Genomic DNA, 26,627 nt, shown 5'->3' with positions numbered 1-26,627 from the left:
CATATAGAATAGTAAAATAATTTCTAGAATATTTTTGGAGAGCATCCCAGAAATTAACTGCAAAGATTCCTCTAAAGAAATCATTTTAACAATTACACTCTTTCTCAGGTATATATTCAGCTTGCTAAAGATGATAAAATTCGTTATTATAACGAAATGAAATCTTGGGAGGAACAAATGATGGAAGTTGGACGAGAAGATCTTATACGTCGCTCAATTAAATACCCAGCAAAAAATGACCCTGAGAAGTTTTAAAATAGAAGATTGAGTTATGTTCATAATGGATAGACATAAGAAACCAACTAGGTCTCAATACCGGAAGCTGTTGTAAAATTAGAATGGATAAAGTTGGTGAACATTTATATTTAATTCCTTTTCTGTAGCCCATGGACTTCTGCCAGCCAATTCAATACATTTTGTATTGGTGTCTTGCTTTTGAAAACCCAAACAGATAAGACTTCATGTGGAATTTATTTTGTGTTTAGGAACTACTGAGCATCAAAATAATCCATGAAATGTAGCAGTGAATCATTTTACCTTTGATAAAGGTAAATCAGACTGTGAAGTTTTTTTATACTTGGTGATTATGGAAAAAATATTCTTGTTTCCTTATATTATGGAAGCAGGAGTTTCCTATTCATAAGTATCTCAAAGTTTGTAGAAGCCATAGTGTTCTATGATATAACTGCATTTTTAAAAGAGCATCCAGAACTCATGCTGGTAAATTCCAAATCCTGGGTATAATTCATATTATAATCAGACTTGATGGTTGTACATGTGAGGAATTTCTGGTATCAGTTGCAGCTTTTATAAAAGGTATAGATTTATAAACCTTTTCCTCATTATCTTTTTCCTAAATTAAAAACTAAAAAATTATGTACCAAATCTATGCATATTGTTTTATATTGCATAGAATAAAAATTATGTGTTTCCTAATTATGTTTTAAGGTGAAACATTCATTTTATAGCTTTCTGGGATTTTTGTTTGTTTTTTTAAACAAAGTAGGAGTTTGTATACTGAATTATTTTTTCTCTTATGTAAATATATTTATCCAGAAAGTAGAGAACTTATTTGGTGTAAGTTTTAAAATGAGAGATCTAAAAAAATCATGTCTCCAAAGTCTCTCAAATTGGAACCTATAATTTTTAAACATTTGCATAACATATAAAAGCCTGTATAATAATTAATAGCCAGTTCTAGCCTGATGCCCACATCCAGCCCACTGCCTGCTTTTCTTGGCCTTGTCAACTAAGAATTGTTCACAGTTTTAAATAGTTAAAAAAAACTAAGCATACTTCAAGACACATGAAAATTAATATGAAATTCAGTGTCCATAAAAAAATGTTTTATTGGAACACAGCCACACTCATCGATTATGGCTGTTTTTGTACAATAGTGCAGTTGACTTGGTTGCTACAGAGAGGTGCAGCCTGCAAAGACTGACCCGTATAGTGTGGAATGAGATGCTCTTAAGTTACTTGCTGTGGCTCAGTAAAATACATCTTAACAGTTTTCCAGTTAGCATTTAAACCTTACCCCTTCTAGCATTTGATTATCTTCTTAACAAGAGTCAAAGGTTTTTCAAAATCCACACCACCTTTTTGAGCAAAATATTCAACTGTCATCATCAGTTCACATGAATTTATAACTCAAAATTTATATATTTACTTTGTATTTTGCAAAAATATGCAAAAAAAAATAAAAGTGTATATTCTACATCTCCAGAAAGAAGATTTTTGAAGTTTGTGGATAGAAAATAAGTAAAAGAATCACTAAAAAATGACTTGTTACGTACTGAACTTGGCAAAGGTCAGGACTGTAGGGAAAACTACAACTTAAGAGGACTAGCCTAAGATTTAAATATATGGAGCTGTTTGAAGTTTTCAGGCGGCTTTGCTCTCTGAATGGTAATGCAGGACACAGCCTGCCAGTATGTAAATGACCCTTGGTCTGAGGCTAGAGTGTTCTGGGGAAGAAGAGAGGGAAGAAAAGGACACGTGCTAGTGTCTCTCCCAAGCTTTCTCAGTTAGGTTTCCAGGAGAGAATTAAGCCCTAATTCCCTGGGGCATCTAGAATGGTACCAATTTTGTACCAGCCTTAGGAGAATGGAGAAAATAATCACTCAAATAATTTACTGTGTTCTGTGCTTCAGATGAGCCCAGGGAGCACATGGGAGTCGATGTTTATAATATTATAGAATGGGTGAGGAAGAGAAATGAATTATAAACTCCTGTAGCACAAATGTATAAAACACATCTGCGTACTTACCTTCTGAGCTCTAGGCATTTAGCTGCCTGTACTGTTTTACACCGAACACATTCAAATATCCAGTGTCTACGTTCTCATGTATATACTTAATATAGGGAGGACAGGTATGAAACAGTGAAAGGAGCTGTAGCAAAACCGTTTTGTTTCTAAAAGGGTGTCATTGTTAATACTTTAAATATTAGGATAATCTGATTTCACACCTTTCTTAATAAACTTCAGTACATGGCATACCATGTATTAAATGCCATCCATTTGTATATACAAATACTCTGTTATGAAGAATGAGAGCGTATATCAATAACCAGTGGCTAGGTGTGTAACCGGTGGCCATTCTTATATTGGCTGAACAAGAAACTAAAAGCTAAAGAATTGTGACCAGGGAAAAGATGCTTAAGTGAAAACAGCGTTTATGCTGTCTGAGCAGTCAGTCACAGAGACGCTTATGTTCACTAGAGTACCAGTATTAGATTTTATAAAACAATTGACAAGGGTGTGTGTAATTATTTTCTGATGTTTAAGGTATATGTGCAGATTCAGCCTACTGTAATAATGTAATTTTGCCATTGCTTTTGGCTAACTCCTTTTTTGGAAATGCCCTTTTTTTTTTTTTAATGTATATGCTTTTTTAAATAGTTGGCCATGAATGTGTATATTTACATTTCTGAATTAAAATGCAGTTAAAGTAACTGGCAAGTTTTATTGATATTTGTGACATTTACTGTACCTGAAATTAATCACCACCAGATTGTCCGAAAGCAGCAGGAACTTCTTATATAGGTAAGTAACTAATTTCCATTATTTCTCTTAATTTTACCAATCTTTTTACTGTAAGACTACTCCAACAACAACAACAAAAATACTCTTTTCTTTCCTTTTCTCTCCTCACAGCCACTATTCCTCTTCCTTTTCAAAGCACCAAGCTCTTACAGACAAATTTGAAAATGTTACAAGTGCAGATAATATGTTTTGAAATTTTAAAGCAGTAATACTCTTTTAAATTGAACTTTGGGGAAGAATAAGAAATGAACGTATTTATTATTATTTTCAATTTGTAAAATTTTCCAAATAGTAAAACTGTACAAAGTTAGTATCATCATTCTCTCACATTGTTCACAAATAAAATATTTTTGGTAATCATTGATTATATTTGATGGCAAATACATAAAACATGAAACCATCTTCTAGCACATTAAAAATACTTTAAAAAATTTTTACTGGCTAAAAAACTACATACTTAAAATTGACTGTAAACAAAATTTTAAATAGGCTAAACATTTAAAAATTACCCTAATGGCAGAAAGTAAAGAAGAACTAAAGAGCCTCTTGAAGGTGAGAGAGGAGAGTGAAAAAGCTGGCTTGAAACTCAACATTCAAAAAACTAAGGTAATTGCATCTGTTCCCATCACTTTATGGCAAATAGAAGAGGAAAAATTGGAAGCAGTGACATGTTATTTTCTTGGATTCCAAAATCACTGTGGATGGTGACTACAGCTGTGAAATTAAAAGACACTTACTCCTTGGAAGGAAAGCTATGACAAATCTAGACAGTGTATTAAAAAGCAGACATTACTTTGCTGACAAAAGTCTGTATAGTCAAGGCTGTTTTTCCAGTAGTCAGGTACAGAAAAGTGAGAGCTGGACCATAAAGGAGGCTGAGCACTGAAGAGTTGATGCTTTCAAACTGTGGCTCTGAGAAGACTCTTGAGAGTCCCCTGGACTGTAAGGAGATCAAATCAGTCAGTCCTAAAGGAAATCAACCCTGAATATTCATTGGAAGGACTAATGCTGAAGCTGAAGCTCCAATACTTTGGCCACCTGATATGAAGACCTGACTCACTGGAAAAGACCCTGATGCTGGAAAAAATTGAAAGCAAAAGGAGAAGAGGGTGGTAGAGGATGAAATGGTTAGAAACCAAACTGTGTCAGATGAAATTCATCCACCTCTGAGCCCTGCAAAGGATTGCCTTTTGAGTACAAGTGCTGTTGCATTTTATGGGAATATAAATTATGCAAATTTGAAATAATATGAATATTTGAAAGTTGTATATTATGCATGACGTTTGAAATAGTGCAATATTAAAATTTTTAAAAGTGGCTTGGAGTCATAGAATTTCAAAACACTCTTGAACAGCAAAGTGAGGGCAGTGTTTGATATTACTATATGCAGTCACCTTTAACACAGAATTTAACTTTATCGTGTTAGTTTCCTATATATGTTGTGTATGTGCTTTGAAAGTTTTGTAAATGATCTGCTGACTTGTACTGCTATTTTAATATTCAGTGTTGTTATAATCCAAAATTTTTTTTTAAAATAAGCTAACCCAAATATTCATTTAGGAGTGGTGGTAATGCTTGTGCTGTAAAACATTTCTAAAAACTGGTAACTCTGGAACAGAATCATGCTTTTAATAAAATTTAATTCTGATGCACTGTTTAGTTGGATTGATAGATAATAGCTTGGGATACTTACAACCTATGGAGCAGATTAAATCAAAACTTCTCTATCCTATTTGTAGTTCTATGATTTTTTTAATATAAATTTATTTTAATTGGAGGCTAATTCCTTCACAGTATAGTAAGTGTAATAAAATTGGTTTTGCCATACATCAACATGAATCCGCCACTGGTGTACACGTGTTCCCCATCCTGAACCCTCCTCCCACCTCCCTCCCCATACCATCCCTCCGGGTCATCCCAGTGCACCAGCCCTGAGCATCCTGTATCATGCATCGAACCTGGACTGGCAATTCGTTTCACATATCATATTATACATGTTTCACTGATGGACTCTGTGGGAGAGGGCGAGGGTAGATCTATGATTTTTAAGCGTTCTCTCTCTGGAACCCTCCTGGCAGCCAGTGGTTAAGACTGCAGTCCCATTGCACAGGGCATGGGTTTGATCTTGACCTGAACTAGGCTCCCGCATTCTGCCTGGCACAGCCGAAAACAAAAAAACAACAGAGGAATACCCTCTTTGCACTTTTTTCCAATGGGAAAATTAGTACTTGATGAGTGAATCTTGTCCACTCCACTATGTATTATATAATGCATGGGTTTGTTGAATCTTGGCTTAAAAAAGACAGCTTCAAAAACCTAACACAACCTCTGTAAGACACTCTTAGGATGAGGCACTTAGAATATGGACTTTGTATTAGATGTTTTTTATGGTTAAATTTTATAGGTGGGATAATGGTATAGTGATTATGTAAAAGTATGTCCTTAGAAGATACAGGATGACACATGTAGGGCTCAAGTTTCATCACAAGTAAAGACACATCTAGATAAAGCCATAGAAAGATACTAACGTCTGTTGATTCCAGATGAAGTATGCCTACTCACTGAATCTTCTAAATTTTCTGTTTGAAATTGTTGAAATATTTGGACAATTTTAAATATATTGGGAAATATATTGACCAAGAAAATGTTTATATTGCTTACTGAAATTCTTATGGCTTGGAAATCCCATTTGAGTAAAACATGAAATGGTTGTGCATGTTACCTAGGAGAGATGATACTTTTTGCAGTTGTGCATTTTCACTTTGAACAGTTTTGTGTATTGCCAATGTCAACCGAAAAAGAATGCACAACCTAAAAGCTGAGAGTCGTTTTTTACAACGTTCTTAGGACTTCAGGCCTGGGAGGCGGCCTCTCAAGTAACCTTGGGAAAGCTGCTCCAAGGAGGTGAGGGGGTTAGCTAGGATATACAGGGGTTTTGCAACAAAGGGCAGATAGTCTGAATGATACAAAATTATTGTAAATTAAAGGAAAACCAAACATCTACAAAATTATTGTAAATTAAAGGAAAACCAAACATCGCAAGGAAATTAGCGCTTTTCTACACTTGGGAAGGTAGAAGAGTCTGGGCTCAAACCAATCCTTTGATATGCACCTCGGCTATCGGCCAGTATCCTGAGCTTCCTCAGGGCGCACCATGGGGTGTGGTTGCAATCTGAAGGCTGCCAGAAGGCGGGTATTCCTTATTTCCTTTCTGAGTTCCCTTCAGTTCAGTCGCTCAGTCATGTCCAACTCTTTGCGACCCCATGAATGCAGCACACCAGGCCTCCCTGTCCATCACCAACTTCTGGAGTTCACTTAAACTTACGTCCATCCAGTCAGTGATGCCATCCAGCCATCTCCTCCTCTGTCGTCCCCTTCTCCTCCTGCCCCCAATCCCTCCCAGCATCAGAGTCTTTTCCAATGAGCCAACTCTTCGCATGAGGTGGCTAAAGTACCAGAGTTTCAGCTTTAGCATCATTCCTTCCAAAGAACACCCAGGGCTGATCTGCTTTAGAATGGACTGGTTGGATCTCCTTGCAGTCCAAGGGACTCTCAAGAGTCTTCTCCAACACCACAGTTCAAAAGCATCAATTCTTCAGTGCTCAGCTTTCTTCACAGTCCAACTATCACATCCATACATGACCACAGGAAAAACCATAGCCTTGACTAGATGGACCTTTGTTGGCAAAGTAATGTCTCTGCTTTTGAATATGCTATCTAGGTTGGTCATAACTTTTCTTCCAAGGAGTGTCTTTTAATATCATGGTTGCAGTCACCATCTGCAGTGATTTTGGAGCCCAGAAAAATAAAGTCTGACACTGTTTCCACTGTTTCCCCATCTGTTTGCCATGAAGTGATGGGACCAGATGCCATGATCTTAATTTTCTGACTGTTGAGCTTTAAGCCAACTTTTTCACTCTCCACTTTCACTTTCATCAAGAGGCTTTTGAGTTCCTCTTCACTTTCTGCCATGAGGGTGGTGTCATCTGCATATCTGAGGTTATTGATATTTCTCCTGGCAATCTTGATTCCAGCTTGTGCTTCTTCCAGCCCAGCGTTTCTCATGATGTACTCTGCATATAAGTTAAATAAGCAGGGTGACAATATACAGCCTTGACATACTCCTTTTCCTATTTGGAACCAGTCTGTTGTTCCATGTCCAGTTCTAACTGTTGCTTCCTGACCTGCATATAGGTTTCTCAAGAGGTAGGTCAGATGGTCTGGTATTCCCATCTCTTTCAGAATTTTCCACAGTTTATTGTGATCCACACAGTCAAAGGCTTTGGCATAGTCAATAAAGCAGAAATAGATGTTTTTCTGGAACTCTCTTGCTTTTTCAATGATCCAGTGGATGTTGGCAATTTGATCTCTGGTTCCTCTGCCTTTTCTAAAACCAGCTTGAACATCTGGAAGTCCACGGATCATGTATTGCTGAAGCCTGGCTTGGAGAATTTTGAGCATTACTTTACTAGCATGTGAGATAAGTGCAATTGTGCGGTAGTTTGAGCATTCTTTGGCATTGCCTTTCTTTGGGATTGGAATGAAAACTGACCTTTTCCAGTCTTGTGGCCACTGCTGAGTTTTCCAAATTTGCTGGTATATTGAGTGCAGCACTTTCACAGCATCATCTTTCAGGATTTGAAATAGCTCCACTGGAATTCCATCACCTCCACTAGCTCTGTTCGTAGTGATGCTTTCTAAGGCCCACTTGACTTCACATTCCAGGATGTCTGGCTCTAGGTGAGTGATCACACCATCGTGATTATCTTGGTCGTGAAGATCTTTTTTATACAGTTCTTCTGTATATTCTTGCCACCTCTTCTTAGTATCTTAAGTTCCTGCGTTCCCTTGGGGCTCACCAATTAATGCTTAAAGGTGGCCACAACCACGGATGACTATGACGTCCTTTGTTTACTGATATGGCAGGCAGTATTCCATTTCTCCCAAGTAATTCTGAGAAGCTGGCATCATATTTTATCATGATTACTACAATTGCGAACACCACCACACTGAACTGCTGTGCCTCCTGGGAGAAGCCCTATTGTCAACAGGTTTTCAAACTTTGTGTTCTAGGTCTCTTCTCCCATCATTTCTTCCACCTGCGTCAGGATCTCAGCTGGAGGAACAGCCACCTCACATCCCCGTCCCTACTCTGATCCACGGTTTAGGTCTCACTGCCAGCTTGTGGCCAGGACACCGCCTGTAGGCCAGATGTGGAAGTGCCCTTCAAGTCGGACAGGCGCTCTGGCGCACCTCAGTCGGGTGCGGCGGGACCGAAGCGCTCTTGGGGCGTGGCCGGTGCGAACTGCAGGTCGAGCTTGCCTGAGGGCCTGCTTAGGCCTTCCCTTTTCCACTCTAATAGGTCAGGAAATATTCAGAGAGGCCAGCTAGTGCCTCAAAAACGCACCGGCAGCGGGAGACGGCGCTAGGATGCACATCTACGTTAGTGTCCTCGCCACAAAACCATCTGCTTAGCCTAGCGTTGTATCCGTCCCTGCACTGAGCTAGAGGACATAGCTTGCAGGAAAACGTGGACTCTCACCACGGGACACTTGTATTTCTGGGTTTCTGGGTGTTCCTTAAGGGCTCTGGGGTCACAATTCATAATGAGTTATGGGCCTGGCCTGATGTGTCCAGCCTTTGTGTTTTCAGAAGTCCTGATTTGAATTTATTGAAAGACCGACCTGAGATTTGGGGGCTCTGGAAGTTGGAATCCTCAAGTAGGTTCCAACTAAAATGATTTTGTCCCTTAGGTTCAGCTCCTGGTTCCCAGGAACAAAGCCGATCTTGTAAGGTTAAGAGGAATCTCACCTGGAAAGTGGCTCATCCGAGTGGAGACTTCCCACCAGGACCACAGAACCCATGAGGAACAAGGCCAAGAAAGAGCAGATCCTAGATTTGCACAACTGATAGCACAAAGTAACCCTTGTGTTCTGCAAGCCTCCCTTCAGACTGTGACAACTTGTTTGAACTGGAGAGGAGAGATGAACTGGGCTGAGGCAAGGGGCAAATTTGCCTAGGACATTACATTATTGAGGGTTTGAGAGAGCATAGTATGGGGAAAGATATACCACCTACCACTAAGAAAATGTTCTCTCAGACATTCTTAAAAGCCTTTGACTTATTTCAGATTCTCCACTCTTTCCAGTTCCTGAGGAGGCCTCACAACATGCCCCTTATCACATGGAGCACTGAGAGCTGTGTGTGCTTCCTTCATCCTCACTTCACAGACACAGGAAGTGAGTGAAGGAAAGAGCTTCCTGGATTACTTGTTTCTGCCTAGCACGAAAGATGAAGAAAACTCAGCCCCAGAGGATGAATGTCCAGGTCATCCCATTCTTAGCAGCCTAGCCAGTAGTCAGATTTTCAGACACAGTTAAGTCAAACTTAGTTTCTATCAAAAGACTGAGAAACTACTGCCAAGGTAGTTAAGGACCAAAAGATGTTTCTAAGGAGGACATTTCATTTAGCTAGTGTACGGAGCGTATAGGTAAGAGAACCGGGAAATGCAAGGCAGATCAGATCTCTTGTGATCTATTCTTTCTCCTCCAGCCCCACTCTTGTTCTCTACATGTAGTCTCCTTGATCCCACAGAAAATAACAGATCTAAAGTGAGTTATTCTTTTCCTCCTTCGTTTAGTGTCTTATATGAGACTTTATAGGGTTAGTAAGTTAGAATGGAAATACAGAAATAGATGAAAGCCAACTTCAAGGATAACATACAGGAACACATCAGCACCAGGATGAAGTAATATGCAGAAATACGCAGGTTCTATGCTGTTACTACTCTGTGCTATTGTTGACCCAGTTTGTCTGCGTTTTCTCATCGTCGTAGCAAAAATGCAAATATTGTCACATGATTTGTGTTGGCCCTTAAAGAAATCATCATGCTAATTCCTCATGAGACAGTAATCCTAAAAAAGTTTCTTTCCTAATCTTCCTGTAGGTATTACAGTAAATAATCTTTCAGTGACTATGGGAAATGGGTGCAACCAGCTGCCTGCAATTGCTCCTCCTGGAAGCAGCACTTTGTGTTGAAGGAGAATTCAGTCAGTTCAGGTTTCTAGGGGATGCAAGACTGGTCTTACAGATCTCTTTGGCTTTGGTATGTAGGCAATGTTGGCTCCTAAAATAAGTTGGAATGGGTTTATTCCTAGAAGAGTTCATATAGATTGTTACTATGTCTTCCATAAATGTTTGGCAGAATTCACTTGTACCGTCTGGCCTGTACTTTGTGTGGGAAGGCTGTCAGCTACAAATATTAGTTTAATAGGGCTATTCAGTTTTCTCTTTCTTCTTGAGTGAGCTTTGGTAGTTTATACCTTTCAACAACTTTTTCTATTTCAACCAAGTGTTAGATTTATTGGCATAATTAATAAAATCTTATGCTACTTTAGCCACACCCCACACATTGTTATAATTCAAAATATTTTCAGATTTTCATTGTTATTTTCTCTTTATCCCATGGCTTATTTAGGAGTCATTAACTTAAACGTTTGGTGACTCTATATCTTCCTGTTAGCCATTTCTAATTAAGTTCTATTCTGGTCAGAGTGTATCTTGTATGATTCCCATTCTTTTAAGTTGTGCGCAACGTTTTCTTGCCCATAACACGTACACTTGGGAAGAACATGTATTATGCTGTTGTTGGAGTATTCTAAATGTTAGTCAAGTTGGTCGATAATCTTGTACATCCTAACTGACTTTCTGTGCATTTGTGCTATCAATTACCAAGTGTTGAGATTGATAATTTGCCTACAGCTATTTCAATTTTGTTTTTATTTCATGCATTTTGAAGCTCTGTTATAAATGTATTGGAACTAGAAGATAACTGTTTTTCTGTTGGACTCACAAAAGTAGAATGCAGGTCTGTCCCTAAGGGCCATTTGATTTCTACAGAGAAGAAATTTCTCATCTTTTGCTGGTTGACAGTGCACATGGGTTAGGGGAGGAGGACATGTGTGTTTGGAATGAGGGGACTGTCCCGAATACAACATTAAGTTCACTGCTTTCCCTTTCATGTCTCATGCTCATAGTATTACGTATTTCTGAGCCTGCAGCCAAACTGGTTCCTTTTTGTCCTTAATGTAAGCCATATAAATGGCCCCTGCTTCTGCTCTGATACAATAGTTGTCTTTCATATTTCAGTTTTTTATTGAGACCTCCTGTTTACTGGTGGTTTTTCTCTTGTTCACTTCATTGCTGTGGTTTTGTAATTTACAGCATTTTAATGCTGTTAAGAGAGATGTTCAACAGCAAATTTTCTAGTCCTTTCCCCTTACCCTTTTGCTTAGCTGACCAAACCCTGAATGATTTCTGTAGCGGCTGGAATCAGCTGCCGCACACTCCCTATGTATTAGCTTTGCCCAGCTCTATGTCTTGAAGCTGCTTGTCAGTATCACCTACTCTCAGGTACCACTCCAATGCCAGTTTTACTCTCACAACTACTTTAGGCATGTTGCTTTGGACTTTCCCTGGCTCTCATTACCTACTTTGCCTTCATACTCAGTCATGACTCTCTTTTGCCAATGAAAGTACAGCAAGAAAGGTCATGAAGCTGCGAATGTGAACTTCCAAATTTCTTTCTCTCTGGCTGTGCTGGGTCTCTGTTGCTGCACAGTCTTTCTCTAGTTGCGGTGAGGGGGCTTCTCATCATGGTGGCTTTTCTTGTTGCGGGGCAAAGGCTTGAGAGTGGACTTCAGTAGTTGCGGTATACATGCTTAACTGCCCCTCGGCATGTGGAATCTTCCCAGACCAGGGATCAAACCCTGTCCCCTGCATTGGTGGGCAGATTCTTAACCACTGGGTCACCAGGGAAGTACCCCGTTTCTTTTTATCCCCTAACTCTGGCTGTCAGTGGTTTAAAAGATTATAATTTAGAAGTGTAACTGCAAGTAGTGATCATATATTCACCAGTATTTTGAACTTAAGATCTTAAACAATCCATATAGAAAGTAAAAGCACCTACTGAGTAGGTAAGAATTTTAAGAATTTAATCTGTAACCTAGATTCTTTGCCAAATTTGTGATGGAATTATCAATCAAATACAATTATTGAGATTTTCCAAAGGTCTTTGTTCAGGTACCAGTAAAGGACCAATCTTAGGACAACCCTTGAATTCTGAAAAAGAACCATTTTGCAACACGTTTTTTTTTTTTTTTTTTTCATTTTCACATGTCTGAAGTTGAGATGTCTTAAAAAATTAACGAAGTGTTTTCTCTTTGTCAATCTATGGCATCTTTAGGACTTCATGAAATGTGAGACATGCCCTGTTCTTCCTGCATTTTCTTTTTAAAATAATTTTCTTTACTTTTGGCTGTGCTGGGTCTTCATTGCTGTGTGGGCTTTTCTCTAGTTGCAGTGAGTAGAGGCTACTCTTTGGTTGCAGTTCGAAGGTTCCTCATTTGCTGTGGCTTCTCTTGTTGCAGAACACAGGCAATAGGGCATGCAGGCTTCAGCAGTTGTGGGCTCAGTAGCTGGGGCTCCTGGGCTCTAGAGCACAGGCTTAGTTGGTTCAAGCCATGTGGGATATTTTCAGATCAGGGATTGAATTTATGTCTCCTGCATTGGCAGGTGGATTCTCTATCACTGAGCCATCAGGAAGGCTCCTTTTCCTGCATTTTCATGCACAAGTTCCTTTTTCTGACTTTCCCTCCAAACTTCCTTACCACAATCAGCAAAATGCTTCCCAAGGACTCTGACCACATTTCAATTTTTTAAGAAAGCTAATGCTTAAAAGAGAACAATAAAAGCTAAACAGAGTTAAAAACATTGCTAAATTAATGTATGTATAAAAGGAGACTTGGAAAACAGGCTAGTTTATAATCATTTGAGACTTGGACTTTAGATCTGCTCTCTGGACTCATAGATCTACTCTCGGGACTCACTACACATGGATTCTTATGATCATATTTGGCTCTAAGTCCCAAACAGAGTATATATATCAGCCAATTAGAAGACACATGTGACAAATAAGAGTCAAATCCAGAAGAGATGTTCAAATATAATCTTATGAGGCCAGGAGGAACTGGGAGGGTTCATAATTCTAGCACTCACCAAAGCAGAATCACATCAGTTGTGATACCATCTTATGGTATCCAAACTAGTGAGGGTATTATGCAATGCCAAAGCACAGATGCTCAGTCACTACCCTAATCATTCTATGTGGGCTCCTTTGAGTTGGAGTCAAATATTCTGGGATTGCCTCTTGAAGGAAAGCAAGTCCTCCATTTCTTATTAGACATTAGCTACATTTCCTCTAAATTTAACATGTCACTTTCCTGTTATCCATGTCCAGTTAACTGTTTCAGGTTAACTTTGATCAGGATGTACCAGTTATAACCCCAGCTCCTCAAGGTAATAAATACTGCATCTATATCCCCCACCGTTTTTTCATGTACAGATTCTAGTCACTGGTGAGTAGCTAAACTATAGGTGACTAGGGAGCCTCTTAAGCCTCACTTGGGGAATCACTGTTTAGAAAATCAGGGTTGCAATTAGGCCATTGTATAGTTAACTTCTGCTTTACTTATGTATTCACTAAAAAACAATTTTCTCTCAACTATTTTACAAGCTTATTGTTTTACCTTCTAGGAGATGATCCTTAACCCTCTGAGGTATCCTAGCTCCACACCCCAATTGAATTATGTATGATAGAGTGCATATTTTAAGCCTTGTCGTCTCAAAACATACTCTCCAAGCCTTCCTCAAGTTCCAAAGCGTAAATTTAATCAGAGAAGAGAGAAAATACAGAAAGAAAGGGAAAAAGCCAAGCAAAACAAACAATAATCGTTTAGCCATTAAGTGAAGCAAGGACCTGTAATTCCTCTAGAATATAGATAATATTCTGAGCCATGTCCTTTGAGCTGTTTTGCAGACACTGAAACTGCCACCAGATGCAAGAAGTTGTTTGCTGCCCATAAGCAAGCAGACCCCAGATGGGTTAGAAACAGAAGATTGATGATATTGACTCTTAATTGCCTCACCATCAACCAATGAGAAGAATGTCCATGAGCTGATCATGCACCCCACAGTCCCCTGTTCCTCACCTTATGTTTCTCTGAAAGCCATCAGTTTGGGTCTGATGAGCACCAGCTTCTTGGACTCCTTTGGTGCCCTGCAATAAATGGTGCACTTCCTTTACAACCCAGTGTCAGTAGATTGGCTTTACTCTGCTTGGCCAAGAAGACCCAAGTGTGGCTCAGTAACAATGTTGTCAAAGCAAATGACTTTTGGGGGTTATAGCAAATATTAAAACATATTGTGCAATCATAGTTTAAAGAGGGCTACTCAGGACTGGAAGGAAATATGAAAAACACAAGGCACACGATTTGAAGAGAAAGCCAAAGTCCCAGATTCTCAGCGAGTGTGAACAAAGTCAACGTGTTCTGCTTAGACAAATATAAGCTTCTTGCACTTAGAAATGCTGGGTAGGATATGTAGCTCTAGTAACACTGGGTGAATGACAAAGTACAGACGTTTTCGCTCTGCCTATCTAAGCAACAAGAACAATCAATTCACTGTGTAGCATAACAAAGTGCTTGGTACTTAAATACCTTGAGTGAATGACTTTCAGTGAGGGAACATATCTGAATAACTCTTACTATATCCTGAGACTGTGAAAGTAAGAGTGATGTTAGAAATACTGAAGTCTTTGAAGTAAGAGCATGTGATTGAAGACCTCATTTAATGGGGATCTTTCCTGTGGACCCGCTGGTGGATGTGGAGGTTGGAGCTCTGGCTGAAGCCCTTCCCACATTTGTTGCACTCGTAGGGCTTCTCTCCAGTGTGGACTCTCTGGTGGATGAGGAGTTTGGAGCTCTGGCTGAAGCCCTTCCCACACTTGCCACAGTGATAGGGCTTCTCCCCAGTGTGGACTCTCAGGTGGATGCGGAGGTCTGAGCTCTGGCTGAAGCCCTTCCCGCAGTCGTAGCACTGGTAAGGCTTCTCCCCTGTGTGTGAACAGCGGTGGATGTGAAGGTTTGAGCTCTGACTGAAGCCCTTTCCGCACTCCCCACACTTGTAGGGCCTCTCCCCTGTGTGGATGCGCTGGTGGATGTGCAGGTTGGAGCGCTGACTGAAGCTCATGCCGCACTCCCCACACTCGTAGGGCTTCTCGCCAGTGTGCACTCGCTGGTGGATGTGCAGTTTGGAGCTCTGAGTAAAGCCCTTCCCGCACTTGTCGCATTTATAAGGCTTCTCACCTGTGTGGACTGAGTGATGAATGAGCAGACTTGAACTCCTGGTGAAGCCCTTTCCACACTTATCGCACTTATAAGGCTTCTCATCTGCGTGGACTTCACGGTGGATGAGGAGACTTGAGCTCCTTGTGAAGCCCTTCCCACACTGATCACATCTGTAGGGCTTTTCTTCAGTGTGGTCCCTCTGATGAAGGACTAGATCTGAGCGCTCCCTGAAGTCCCTGCCACACTGACTACATTTGAATACTTTCTGTGAAGGGCGGATTTTCTCACCAGGGTGACCACCTGGGCTGGCGGTACATGTTTTCCCACAGTCTTGATGGCTACAGGGCTTCTCCTCTGTATGAGCTCTCTGATAATGATGACTGGCCACCCGAGATTTCCAACCACAAACGTCTTTGTGGTTATAGTCAAAGGGCTCCAAGGATTCTTTCAACTGGCCAGTATGGCAGACTGTCTCCCCTTTGAGCAATGGCAAGACTACTTCTTTTACATCAGCCACAAGTTTATCTTGAAGGTTCTCTGAACAATGCTCGATGGGAGGACTTTTTGCCCCTGTCAGTTTCCTCTCAGTGCTTTCTTCAGGTACAAACAGACTTTTGCTTTCCTGAGGATCCTGGGGCTCTTTCTTACAGAATGAGGAGTCCTGGGTGGCCATCTGGATTGGGACTTTCAAAGATGGATAGTCTTCACTCTCCATGTTTTTCTAAATCATCACTCTGAAGAGTCACCACACTGCTTGTGGTTCCTGGAAATATTAGAAGATACTTTTCTCCACTTCTGACAAGTAGAAAGATCCAGTTCAGGGTTACTTACACCTCCCTGTGAATATTCACAATTTAATTCTGACTCCTCGTTACTGTACTAAGCCACCTCTTCCAAAATTTGCCAGCAGGAAGGCTCTAGAGGTAATAGATAACATAAGTACTTTATCTTCATTTTCCACAAAATTTTCATTCAAGTCTCCTAGGAAACAAAGGGAATTCAGTGATAACAAACAAAATTTCAAGATTTCAGAGCTGCCTAAGGTAACTAGCAAAAAGTTCAGTCTTGTCCTTTACTCATGTCCTTTGGGTTAATGTCAGGAAGGGAGAGGCCTTGGGTACACAAAACAGAAATCTTGTCTCTGCTTTTAAGTACTGCCAATAAAAGCATTTGTACCCTAGCCTTGTAGAAGGCTATGAATCCCACATCCTTGTTATCCCACAATTAACATTTATTCCATTTTATCAATTAAATGTCAATGAAAATAAAATGAAGTACTTGACTTTAATAAGTGTTTGGGATACAAAGAAGAAAATACAAATCCTTTTGCTTGATAAGCTAGAATCTACTGGGAAGAAAGACAAATAGGTCAACAGTAATGCCATGTAAGTGCTTCTATATAGATGCATGCACAGCTAGTCATGGGGACACAGAAGGAAGGGCAGTTGGCTCAAACCTTGGGGAAGATTTCTAGGAGCAAATGTAAGGGGAAAAAAAGTGGAATGTGGAGAGAAAATATGACATGTTCTGGAAAAGTATAAGTAGTTTCTTGTGAAGGAAATAAAACAGGTAACAGTGGAAAGACTATGCCTGGAGAGAAAGACAAGGGCCAGAACAAAGGGCTCGGTGTGTAGCTAGAGATCCCCCGAGAGATGTAAAGCTATTAAGGATTACAGTTGTGAGTGAAATGACTGACTCTGTGATTATAAATACCATCATAAATGAGCAAGACTTTAAGGTGGAGAGAGAGCTGCTGTAGCAAATCAGGAGTGTGATGAGGAGGATGGTTACGGACAGAAAGGGAGAGATTTGTTCTAAATCACATGACAACTGACTAAACTCAAAAGGGAAAGCAGGCCCCAAGCATGACCCTCAAGTCCCTTGAATGAGTGACGAGGTATGGGCTACTATCTCATAAGACAGGGGATCTTAATCTCCAAGGCTAGAGTAGGGAAGGGGACAGAAAACAAACTCGGAATCTCACTTTTTAAATTTGTGGTGCTGGTGGAATATTCTGTTCAGTAAGTGAAACATGTGGGTCTGGAGCTCCTGGGAGAGAACTGTGCTAGGAATATAGATTATAGACTTACTGTAGATGGTCCCTGACTTACGACGGCTTCACTTACAAACTGTCGACTTTATGGTGGTGTGACAGTGACATGCCTTTGAATTCTGACCCTTTCCTGGGCTAGCAATATGCTGGACAAACCTCCCTCGTGATGCTGGGCAATGGCCGCAGCTGCAGCTCCAAACAGCATGCTCACAGCCACGGTCTTTCACTTTCAGTGCAGCGTTCAATGAACTGCACGAGGCCTTCAGCACTATTATACAACAGGCTTTGTGTTAGGTGCTTTTGCTCAACTTTAGGCCAGTGTCAGTGTTCTGAGCATAATTAAGGCAGGTTAAGCTAATTTATGATGTTCAGCAGATTAGGTGTATTAAAGGCATTTTTGACTTAAAAGTATTTTTCCATTTACAATGAATTTATGGGGATATAACTCAACTAGAAGTTAAGGAAGATCTGTAGTATGTATGTTAATCAAAACAATTAGGGTGAAGATCCTTATATTACACTGAAACGACCAAAATAAGAAAATCCACAATGGTCTTGGAAAAAAAGACAGACTGCCATTACTAGAATAAAATCACTAGGGAACTCCTTGTGATAGAGTGCAGATGGATGAGGTCTAATGGAGAAACAAACAAACAAAAAACAAATGCACAGCTCAAATTACGTACAGAAAAAGGCTCCTGAAGAAGTAGGAGAACGTCTGAAGAAGTCCGAGAAATTAAAATTCCAAGCTCAGAATCAACTATTCTGAAGTAAGAGAGGTTTGTTCTGGAAATAGGTTTATTATATCATGTTGGGCATTTCTAATGTCCCAGATAACATACTGGCCTTAAGAGGCAATCTCAAAAAAAGGGTCTACATCGTAACTCACCATCTGGATTCTTACTAGATTCATGCCAAGCCCAGTCAGCAGAGGTGTCCCCTGAGAGCTGAACACACGTGCACCAGGAAAGGGCTGAGCATCAGTAGGGTGGTGCACTCCAGGATCATGCTGCGAACATAGGACTTTTGAAAAAAGAGACAAGAAACATAAGGAAACAAACAAGAAAGGTAGAAACTCATGTCAATAAAGAGAGGCGCAAACTCATGACACAGTAAACAGAGGTAACAGAATTTAAAAGGTTCATAATGAAAACCCAGAGAAATCTGAGGGAATATCACATCTAAAAAACTACGACCTAATAATAAAATATAAACACACTGCTATAAAGAATAATTAGAATTTTTCTAAATTAATAAAAAGGTTGAAAACAATGATAATCATAATATTTGAGACTTGTTGTTCAGACACTGAGTTGTATCTGTCTCTTTACAACCCAAGGACCGCAGCACGCCAGGCTTCCCTGTCCTTCACTATCTCCCAGAGTTTGCTTAAACTCATGTCCATTGAGTTGGGGATGCCATCCAGCATTTAAGATTTACTGTCCTCATTTGGAGCACTCAGACAGCAGATGCATGGTCCTACGTGAGAAAAACTATTAGGACACTCACTCTGCACTGGAAGAACCACGGTTAAAATGATCGAGTAATTTGTGTCATAGCTACTGTCAGGCAGCCTGATTCTAAGGTCTGCAATCTAGATGGGTCAAATAGCTAAACGAATATCCACCTAAAATGAAGACTGAGGGGCACTCAAGGAACGCAAAGTAAAGGTAGACAGATGGATGACGAAAGCCTACCTTGTGCGAGTTCGATGAATATAGTGCAGGTAGAATGAAGAGAAAGAAATGACCAAAGAATTAACAGGGAAAAAATTTTCTTAGAATTCAGGAGTCAGGGCTCACTAAATGTTAAAAATTGTGAAACCTCAGGACTTCAACAAAACAAAAAAAACTCAAAAAAACCCCCCAAAAACCCAGAAAATGCTAAATGCATCTAGACAGAAAAGCCAAGTTATGTGCAAATACAAATGAGAATTATATTGACAGTGAACTACAGAATAGCAGTATTGTATACCTGAAGATAAACGAGCAATATCTTCTAATTTAGGAGATAAACTGACTGTAAAATTAGCCTTCTATCTCATACCTAAGTCAATCAGTAGACTGGCTAGACACTTTTTCAGGTAAGGAAGGATTTAAAAAATTACTGAAACAATTATTCAGCAGTGTACTGTGGTAAAAATTTTTAAATTAAGAAAAAGATGACATATAAGAAATAGCAGTGAGCATTAAGAAATCAGTAAAATAGATAAGCTGAATCAACTGTTGATATATAAAAGAAAACAGTAATTAACCAAATCAACCAAAATGCTCTAGAAACAGAATGGAAAGGGAAAAACCTCAAATAAATATATTTTGAAAAGCAAAAATTAGTTGTAGGAAAAAACAAAAAGCAGAACTGTAATCTATGTATACTATTTGACTCTGCAGGAACAAGAGTTATGAAGTCAAAGCAATGTAAGTATTAATCACTGATGTGACTCTGACATAAACTCTCGGGATGATGGGCATGTTGGGGGAAATAATGAAGTCAATACAAAATATAAAATATTGATAAACTGAAAAAATAGCAGTATATCATAATATAATAAATTAAAACTAAAACTACCTGTTAACACTGGTTAAAAACCCAAAGCCCACTGACACATGTTGCTTGTGAATGTAAACTGGTATCACCCCTCAAGAAGGACATTTTAACAATTATGTCTCAAAACCACAAATCTCCGCGCTCAGCAGTCCAGCTCGGCGGTTTTATTCTTCAGATTTCTTGACACAGTTGTGAGCGCTACTTGCACAAGGTTTATTCACTGCAGACAGCTTGTGACAGCAAATGATCAGAATTCCAAGTAGAGACCCCACCTTTACTTTTGCCTCTCTGCACACCAGTCTCTTATCAAGCAGTCCCAGTGATACTGGGTAAATAAGTTCATACCATTGTATTGTCCCAATGGCTTCCCACTGAACTCAACACAAATTCACATTTTTTTACCAATGTCGTCAATGCCACGAATGAACCAACCCCCACTCTATTCTTCCCAGACGCTTCCTGTGTTCTAGCCACACTCCTTCTTTTAGGTGTCTGGGTCTCCTCGTGAACTATTCTCTTGCCTGGAATATTCTTCCCCTACCCAGTCACCTGTTTAATGCCCACTAATGCTTTAGGTCTCAGTTTAAACACCACTTCAGAGGCTTTCCTTGAACCTCTCAACAATACATTTATCACTCTTGTCCCATCCCATGCCCTCATTCTCTCAGAACACAATTCTCCATCCTTCACAGGACTTAATGAATTCACAGTAACACGCTGTATTTACTATAATGTCTCTTTTACAAGACTATAAGACATATTTCTTTGCTGCTAAACTCCACAGCAGTCAATTTTTAAATCTTGATTCCCTGCTGTCTCAGACTGTAAAGAATCTGCCTGCAATGTGGGAGACCTGGGTTCAATCCCTGGGTTGGGAAGATACTCTGGAGAAGGGAATGGCAACCCACTCCAGTATTCTTGCCTGGAGAATTCCATGGGCAGAGGAGCCTGGAGAGCTATAGTGCACGGGGTTGCAGAGTCGGACTCGACTGAGTGACTCACACACACACGTGTACATAAAGCAGTGGAGTATTAGATACGTTGCTTCCCCTCCAGAAACCTGGCTGGAACCAAAGAAAATCAATCAGACTTGCAGATCTAATCGTTAAAATAAAAGTATACAAAAAATGTGTAATCAGGTATGAGCCTGTGAGATATAAATTGAAAGTTCCGAGAAAAGAAGGAGATCGAGGACCTCCCTGTTTGGTACACTGGATATCAATCTGCCTGCCAATGCAGGTGATATAGGTTTGATCACTGGTCCAGGAAGATCCCACATGCCATGGAGCAACTAAGCCATGCACCACAACCCATGAGCCCGCGTGCCTCAACTACGGAAGCCCACGTGCTCTAGGGGCTGTGCTCCACGACAAGAGGAGCCACGGCAATGAGCAGCCTACTCACCGCAACGAAGAGTAGTCCTGCTCCCTGCAACTAGAGAAAAGCTGGCATGCAGCAACGAAGACCCAGCACAGCCAAAGATAGACAAAATTAACAAAAAAAAAAAGGAAAAGAAGGAGATTGAATGGGGGGTGGTCGAAGATCTCACACAGGTAAATTACTTGAAACAAAATCTTAACAGCCAGAATTCACAAGAAACCAGAGCATGGTAATCAAGGGCCCCAGAGCAAGGAAGCATGGAGACCTCAGGAAAACAGGCTTAGCTGGAAAGGAGGTCGACCATGGGGCAGCAGAGAATAATGCTCTGTAGTAAAAGTAGAGCTTGAAAGGCTCTGAAAGCGAGGGGGAGGTTTAGAGGCTCTACACCAGCAACTAAAGGTAATGGGCATGGAGAATTCTCCATTATACTATAATCCTCAACTTGCTCCAACTGAGAGAGCACATCTGAGACACACAGGTGTGGGTGACTGTGCAAAAAAAAAAAGCAGTCTCAAACTGGCTTATAAAGGACGGACCACATACGGTTTCTTGGACAATTCTCCACGTAAGACTACCATTCTCCAGTTCTCACCAAGTAAAGCTCTTTAGGGTCTTCCAGGTGGCACAGTGATGAAGAGCTCACCTGCCAGTGCAGGAGATGCCAGAGACATGGGTTGGACCCCTCGGTCAGGAAGATCCCTTAGGGCAGGAAATGGCAACCCACTCCAGTATTCTTGCCTGGAAAATTCCATGGACAGAGGAGCCTGGCGAGCTACAGTCCATGGGGTCACAAAAAGCTGGACATGACTGAGCATACACACACAAAGTTCTTTAGCTGCTTAGAATAATCAAAAACATCCTTTTCTGCCAAAAAGAAATTAAGAAAGTGATTCCTCAACTATAGCTGCTGGGGCCCCATCGATATTTAAATCTGAAGAAACAGAGACTCCAGGGCATTGGTGTTCAAGTTCATGTTCTTACCCACTGAGACCAAGTGGCTGTAGTTCTCCAGCATCACAGCTCTGTGCAGTTTCCTCTCAATAGAGTCCAGCAACCCCACTCTTTCTTGGTGAAGTCCACAGAGGCGTCCTTGAATGCTACCTGTTCCTAAAACATTAAGCACATTCCTCCTCAACTGACAACCATCTGAACAAATGCCCCAGAAGGAAGGTGCGGTTGGGAGCACTGGAAGAGGGGAGAAGGATACAGAGGAAGTGGGTAGTTCAGGCTGATCTCAGTCTAGTTTGGATGGAGAACCTTTCCTTTCTCATTTCCTTGCTGGGCTGTCCTTTTGCCCCGTTCCTACTATCATCCTGATAGCCTTAACACTAAGGAGAACAATTTACTCAACATGCTAACCTCAAATTTCTTAATCTCTTTAATGCCAATGATCTTTGCCTCATTTCAAACTCAGGAACCACAATTAGGGCCATTTCACTATTTGGATCACTCTGTTTTTGAAATATTATGTCAAAATGCACACCTTAAAAACATCTTCCTATTTTTTCTTCTCTTCTTCCTCCCTCACATCTATTTTACCAAGATCATCATCCTTTACTCCTTCCTTTTTCCTCTCAGCCAAAGTATACTTCTGAGATCAATTTTTCCCCTAGCCATATAAATCATATGTCCTTTCTTCTTCTAAACTAAGTAGTCGAACACTCCTAGAAAATATAAAATAGCACATTTACCCACAACCATAGAACACCCTCCTTAGGTATTCCCAAACATTTATCTCTAGTCCTAACCTTTCTTCTCAATTCCAGGCTCAAACTTCCCATCTACACTCGGATGTCTAAAAGGCACTTAAAACATATCAAGCCCCAACAGAATTTTTTTTTTTTTTTTTTAATCTTTTGGCTGTGCCGCATAGCCTGTAGGGATCTTATTTCCCTGACATGGGATCAAACCTCTGCCCCCTGCTTTGGCAGTTCGGAGTCTTAACCACTGGACCACCAGGTAAGTCACCCCAACAGAATTCTTGCTCCCACAACCTCCATCAGTATCTGCTCTTCCCTGTTGTCCCCCAAGTGCCGCACAACCTACTAAACTGCTCAAGCCCAAATCCCAGAAGTCCTTTTGATTTTCTTCTCACTTCCTCACATTTTATTCATCACCAAGTCATCTCAACTCTGACTTTAAAGCATATCTGAAGCCACCCACTTCTCTCCAGCTTGCACTATTACCATTACAAGTCCCAGCTGTCGTTAACTTTCCACCTACACCAACCTCCTAAATTTGTCTTCCCACACATGATGAATCTTCCACACAGCAGAGGGTGATCTTTTAAAACACGTACCATGCACGGCATGAAACTCTGCAAAGGCTTTTCCATGCACATGGAATAAAATCCAGACTGTTCATTCTGGCCTGCAAGGCTTTACAGACTGGGGTCCTGTCAATTCTTCAAGCTCAGCCTGCGTCCTTCCCCCCTTACATTTCACCTGGCTTCTGTGACCACACTCAACTAATCTTTAAATCCTCAGCAAACAGCACACCTGACTCAAAATCTAAATGACAAATATTTATTTATAAATTCACAATTAAAATCATGAAATGATACAAGTAAAAGAGAAATCTCGAGATCATCCAACTCGGCACTCAATTTACAGATGAGAAAACTAAGGTTCATAACTGCAAAGTGACTCATTCAAAGTCACAGAGGAAGAGAAGGGTTAAATGGGACTCCTACCTTTCAGCAGAATCAAGGACAATGTCTGGTATACAGAAAACAGTAAGTACTGAGGGAATGAAGTCCTTTCTTTAAATTAAAAAAATTATTAACATATGCCAAGATCTCAAAATGTCACTGTTCTAGCAATCCCCAACTTCATCACAGTGCATAATCACTAGGGAAGAGATAGAAGGAAAAAAAAAAAACAGCACAGGTTCTTATGTCAATCTTTGCCGAAGTTCTCAATTATATTCAAGACACAAACATCATGCTTTCAATACTTTGGGGCAGCTTACTGTCCTCTAAAGAAACTGATTTTTATAAGAACTCATGGTACCTTTCTATGGATGTGGATGTGAGGATGGTTTTTGCCAACCAAAAAGATGGTCTTGCTGGTGGTGCTGTTAAGAATTAGTTCATTTTTCCGCCCCCGCCCCCCTAAAATCCAGCCTGTATGCCTGAAACACTGTAAATCAACTATACTTCAATTTTTTAAAAATCATCTAATATTAAAAAAAAAAACCCAGCCTGATATTTTATTCAAATAACTCCTGGTGTGATGACCTGTTTAGTTACAGAGAAGAAACAGCACGAAGTTAGAAAACATGGGGTTGACTTCTGACTTTGCTGTTCTCTGCAATAAAACACAAGAATTCTGCTCCCTCAGAATTAGAGCTCTCCTCTGTAAGATGATGGCACCAAGGCAGAGAGCTAAGAGGGGCTTCCCTGGTGGCTGGTTAATCCCTTCCTTTTCAAACACTCTACGATACTGTCAGTCTTGAGGTAGCTTTCTAGAAGTGGTTTTGTGCAGACAAATGACAAGCTTTTTAAAAAAGCCTACATGGTAATTCAACAATTCATTGTACCAATTAAAATGTAGATACGTTGATAAAGGGAACAAAACAAGCAGAATTCAAAAGATGAACAACCCATCCTATCTACCTTAGTGATGCTCACATCAAGTATGCAGAGAAATACTTCACAATAAATGCAATAAATCTTTGGGTTGTACAAAGATCAGAGAGAAAAAAGAAGTGAAATTCTCCTTTCAGGTGGTCTAGGGGAATGTTGCTTAGGAACCTTTAATTTTTAAAGAACACCACAGATAATCTGATGCACAGCCTGGCTGAGGAGGATTTCTGGGAGTGACATGGTAATTACTAAGCTGTTATGTAACACATTTTCTCGTGTCTTTAACTCAAGTTTAGTAAATGATTATTGTTAATGTGCATATTTTTTTCCACACACATCACATGCTCATGAAGAAAAGCACCGTAGTTTATAATTCTATTTGCTTTCCTGAGACCACTTAGCACTAGATTGAATATGTAACAGCTTTGGATGACTGTCAATGTCAGAGAAATGTCTGGCAGGAAAAGGCATGCTTCCAGAGATTGGACCAAACATGCTGTGTTAAGTCTTTCAATAAAAGAGCATAGCCCAGTCCTCTGAGGAGTGAATCAAAGGAGGCAGGGTAGTTCAGTGAAAACAGGGGTAGCATTTAAAGTCAGCAGATTGTGCAGGCCCCAGTGACATCATTTGATAGCTATATGCTCTTAGTGTCTTAATGTTCCTATACTCACATTGATAAACACTATATGTCTCACGCTGAAGTCCGACAAAGTAAAAAAAAAAAAAAAACCAGAACCAAGACAGGACCTGACACCAGATACACACTCAGTTAATGCTGATGTCCTTCCCAAAAAAGAAAGGATATTTCCATTCTCAGAGAAGAGTAACCCCAACTCACCTGGAACTTGGTCATTTTCTCCTTTCAGGAAGGACAGATTCCTGGAAAAGTGGAGTTAAGGGAAGCGAAAAAGCCGTGAAAATCAGGTCCACTTTGCTGGACACAGACTAGCCAGTCCAGCAAGACTGCCGGGGGAAAAACGTTATCAGGTCCTGTTGCCTTTACACACCCTCTCCTGGGATGCTTTCGCTGTCTCTTCACGCTGCGCCTCCCTCGCCTCTCTCCACCGGGCTCTGGATCAAATAGCCCAAGCCTCCCTCGCAAACCCATGAAAATAAGAAAATCCCACTGCCCCCAGCAGCTCTAAGATGTGCCTACTTCCCCAGCCATTGCCCTGAAGTTCTAGTTAGAGCAAGCTCTCCGGATGAATGTGTCGCCTCTCGGAGATATTTCAGCTGCTCGAGACGCCTGAAAGTGACTCTATCGGGGATGCAGGGGCTCTGACGCAATCTCTTTTCAGCGAAGGCAGGACTGTGGGGACGGGAGGGTTGGTCCCTCACAGGAGCCCCTCTCGGTCTCCTAATGTCCACCGAAAACCTCCTTCGAATAAGGCCAGTCATCGGCGTGTAAAAGGCCGGTGTGGCCAACTGCGAAGCTCCCAGGCCAGCCAAGGCCGAAGCTCAGGCAGTAGAGAGGAGGGCCCCTCGGAGCCACTGCCGGCTCAGCGCTTGGGTCCGCCTGGTCTCAGTTGATCACCGCTATGTCTGGGGAACGCAGCGCCGGCCGCGGCGCGCGGACACACGTGCGGCCCTTGATCGCACCTCCGCCAGGACGCGCGCCCTCCCACGGCCACCCGCCAGGCTTCCCCGAGCCCCCGCAGCCCAGAGCCTCACCCGGCGACACTCCCACGACTCAAACGCCAGACGCCTCTCCACCGGCTGCGCAGGCTGCGCTGCTTGCCAGGCCTTTCTCGCCTCTCACGTGGAATCTGATACCTGGAAGCGCAGGACTCGTGATACTGACCCGCGCCAGCGCCTAGGGCCCGGAACTAC

At 41.0% G+C, this 26,627-nt stretch overlaps 2 protein-coding genes across 8 annotated transcripts in view; one reads left to right on the top strand and one right to left on the bottom strand.

Moving 5' to 3' along the window:
* The window catches only part of TFAM (transcription factor A, mitochondrial), a 16,288-nt gene extending 11,583 nt beyond the window's left edge, over nucleotides 1-4,705 (top strand). Inside the window, exons 7-8 of one of the 2 annotated variants that reach the window (XR_003033052.2) lie at nucleotides 109-3,046; nucleotides 3,158-4,705. Coding sequence is in view for 1 of the 2 variants with exons in the window: in NM_001034016.2 (NP_001029188.2) it covers nucleotides 109-255 (147 nt within the window). In the remaining variant the exon portion in view is untranslated. 2 annotated transcript variants of the gene reach the window in all.
* ZNF239 (zinc finger protein 239) lies at nucleotides 2,851-26,627 on the bottom strand. Of its 6 annotated transcripts, XM_059882729.1 has the most exons (6): nucleotides 26,469-26,627; nucleotides 25,636-25,676; nucleotides 23,904-24,060; nucleotides 22,193-22,318; nucleotides 18,174-18,307; nucleotides 2,851-16,212 (listed from the first exon to the last, which is right to left on the bottom strand). In XM_059882729.1, the coding sequence occupies exon 6, from the start codon at nucleotides 15,944-15,946 to the stop codon at nucleotides 14,732-14,734; it is 1,215 nt and encodes a 404-aa protein (XP_059738712.1). In that variant the 5' UTR covers nucleotides 15,947-16,212; nucleotides 18,174-18,307; nucleotides 22,193-22,318; nucleotides 23,904-24,060; nucleotides 25,636-25,676; nucleotides 26,469-26,627; the 3' UTR covers nucleotides 2,851-14,731. The 6 variants fall into 6 exon arrangements, with proteins under 6 accessions (XP_059738712.1, XP_010819068.1, XP_059738713.1 ...); XM_010820766.4 differs by lacking the exon at nucleotides 23,904-24,060; XM_059882730.1 differs by lacking the exons at nucleotides 23,904-24,060; nucleotides 26,469-26,627 and adding an exon at nucleotides 25,805-26,425.

The sequence above is a fragment of the Bos taurus genome, chromosome 28 (assembly GCF_002263795.3).
Source record: "Bos taurus isolate L1 Dominette 01449 registration number 42190680 breed Hereford chromosome 28, ARS-UCD2.0, whole genome shotgun sequence".
NCBI lineage: Eukaryota > Metazoa > Chordata > Mammalia > Artiodactyla > Bovidae > Bos > Bos taurus.
The sequence above is the reverse complement of the archived record's forward strand: the minus strand, read 5'-3'. Positions and strand labels throughout refer to the sequence as shown.